General features: G+C 52.0%; 1 protein-coding gene across 1 annotated transcript in view; it reads left to right on the top strand.

Moving 5' to 3' along the window:
• The first annotated feature begins 2,352 nt into the window (after positions 1 to 2,352).
• The window catches only part of Ube2g1 (ubiquitin-conjugating enzyme E2G 1), an 87,620-nt gene continuing 87,242 nt past the window's right edge, over positions 2,353 to 2,730 (top strand). Inside the window, exon 1 of the mRNA XM_005399692.2 lies at positions 2,353 to 2,708. Coding sequence (XP_005399749.1) covers positions 2,663 to 2,708 — 46 coding nt within the window. The 5' untranslated portion in view covers positions 2,353 to 2,662. The remainder of the gene's footprint in view (positions 2,709 to 2,730) is intronic.

The following is a 2,730-nucleotide window of genomic DNA, read 5'->3' on the forward strand; positions in this document are numbered from 1 at the left end:
GGCTCAGCACATTCTTCCTCCTCATTGCTGACTCTTGACCTTTTTTCTTTCTTTTCCTTCCTCTAGTCCTAGCTCTTTGGAGGCCAGTGCCACTCAGCTGTCCCACTTGTCACTCCGATCTCTTGCTATTATCCGCAGATGCATTCATCGGGGATTTGGCATGGGCTTCACGGGCTTCACGGTCTTCGTCCCCATCTTCCTCCAGCCCTGGTCCTTTAGAGGACTTCATCACCCCTGTGGTAACCCCTCGAGTACCCACACCTGCACAGCTTGACACTTGCTTGGCTTCTTCTTGCAGGCCAGTGTCTCCTGTTCCCACCAGACAGTCCCACCACCCATAACCATACCACATTTTTAAAATTTTTTTTTTTTTTTTTTTTTGTCTTTGTGAGACAGGGTCTCGCTATGCAGTTCAGGCTGGCCTTGAGCTCACTTTGTAGCCCAGGCTGGTCTTGAACTCACAACAATCCTCCTGCCTCAGCCTCCCGAGTACTGGGATCACAGGTGTGTGCCACCACGCCCGGCAACCACACCACACTTAAATTCCCCTTTTCAAGCCACCCACCCTGACCCCTATTTGCTGCCTTCCAGCTCACTTGCTTTAGTGTCTAATCTACAAGATTCCCCAACCTCATCAATCCCTATTCTGTGTGCCACTTAGAATCAATGACATGTCTGTAATCTCAGCACCCGAGAGGCTGAGATAGGAGGATCGTGAATTCAAGACCAGCCTGGGCTACACACTCACACATGTGTGTGCACACACCACGCAAACAAAAAATACAAACAACTCCCCTGTTTTTGCTTTCTTCTTTTCCTAGCTGAGAGCACAGTAGATAACTAATTCACTTTCCCTATGGCTCCTCAAAAACTTTGCCTGCCTCCATCTCTCTCTTGAGTAATCTTCAACCCGAAATGAATCCAAAAGCTGACCACAACTGCATCTGAGCACTGAACAGGACAGGAAAAAACAACACAAAATTCAAGTGGACCCACTGTACTTTCAGTTCATGACCACACACCTCAAGGAAGCACTGAGCGCAGAGCCCACCACTTCCTTACCTACATGTGGCCTTTAAGCTGCTTTGCTGTGCCTGCTGGAGGCACTGGTGTGTCAAAATCCTCTGTCAAGGGCAGTAAGACTTCAGTTCCAAAACTCAGTGCAGGCGTCTCAACCCTTATTTCCCGCTGCCTCTCAGCAGCATGTGGCAGTTCTTGCCTCCTGGGAATATTTTTCTAGCTTGGCTTTCGAGACACCACACTTTGGGTCTTCTCTTTTTCCTTTCAGCCTCTGTTGTTGGCTCCTTCTCCTCTACTTGACCTCCATGAGTGAACCTGCCTGGCTACTTTTTTTTTTTTTTTAAAACAAAGTTGCACTATGTAGCCCAGGGTGGCCTTGAACTCTGGGTGATCCTCTTGCCTCAGTCTCCTGAGTGCTAGGATTACGGGTGTGTGCCACCACACCCGGCCAGAGACTGCATTATTGATAAGGCACAAAACTTCAATAATGAACCAAAGAAAAAGATAAAACAGACTTTTCCTCGAAGCCAGGTGCGCCTATATTCCCAGCACTTGGAGGCTGAGACAGGACGATCACTAAGATTTCGAGGCCAGCCTGGGCTACATAGTGAGTTTAAGGACAGCCTGAACTACATAGTGAGACCTTGTCTCAAAAAAGTAAAGCAAAAGTAGATTTTTCCAAAAATTGGCTTTCACATGTTGGCTTTACATGTAGATGCTTTTCTAAACGACTGCTTGAATTATATATACTGGATTTTGCTATTCTCAGTTCATCTTACTCATGGGGAATACAGTTTTAGAGATTTCTTTAAATGTTTTACACTATGAGATGTAAAATATTTTGTTGACTTCAAGGATCCTTTTGGAGATTCTTTATAAAAAGTTAATTATATATTCTCTATTTTGGTGATTGTTTAAAATTGGGCACACTAGTATTAAGTTCGGCTTTCTAACAATGAGTAATTCGCACACCATGTGTGCAGCGTTAGACAGCTCTTGGATACTCGCCAGCAACTAGACATCTACCACACTTCTTTCGGCCCTTGTACTCTCAGACCACCTGCTTATAGCCGGAGGCATCCACCTGACCCTCTGCGACCTCTTTGTCATGGCGCCCATAGGGCGTCCACCAGAGGAGGGAGGCTTCAGCAGCCAGCCGGGCGTGGACCTTCCAAAGATGGCGGCCGTCCGGGCACTAGAGCGCAGGGGGCGGAGCTCCGCTGCCGGGGGTGGAGCCCAGAGTCTGAGGGGTCGGACTAGCGGGCGGGACGCTTCCGAATTAGGCAAGCCAAGCGCGCCTGCGCGGAGAGGCCCTGCGCGCAGAGAGGCAGTGGCGGGGGAAGGCATCGGTGGGGCCGACAGGCGGGTGCAAGGAGGGAAGCGAGCGAGCGAAGTCCCAGAGCGCGCCGCGTCGGCCCGGGTACCCTCCCCTTCCGGGCGTGAGGCGCTGTGAGAAAAGCCGAACCGAGCGGACTCCGCTGGCAGCGAGACGTCGCTCCCGCTGCCCCAGCCCGGCCTCTCTCGGCTCCGGCGCTCCGCTCGCGGGGCCCGGCTTCCTGAGCACACCCAGCTCCAGCCGCCCGCAGAGCCTGTCCCAGACCCTCAGAAGCCCCGGCGCCGGCCCGGGCCATCGGCGGGGAGGATGACGGAGCTGCAGTCGGCGCTGCTGCTGCGAAGACAGCTGGCAGGTGAGCGGGCGGGCGGCGGGGC

The sequence above is a fragment of the Chinchilla lanigera genome, unplaced genomic scaffold, assembly GCF_000276665.1.
Source record: "Chinchilla lanigera isolate Chin_1 unplaced genomic scaffold, ChiLan1.0 scaffold00066, whole genome shotgun sequence".
NCBI lineage: Eukaryota > Metazoa > Chordata > Mammalia > Rodentia > Chinchillidae > Chinchilla > Chinchilla lanigera.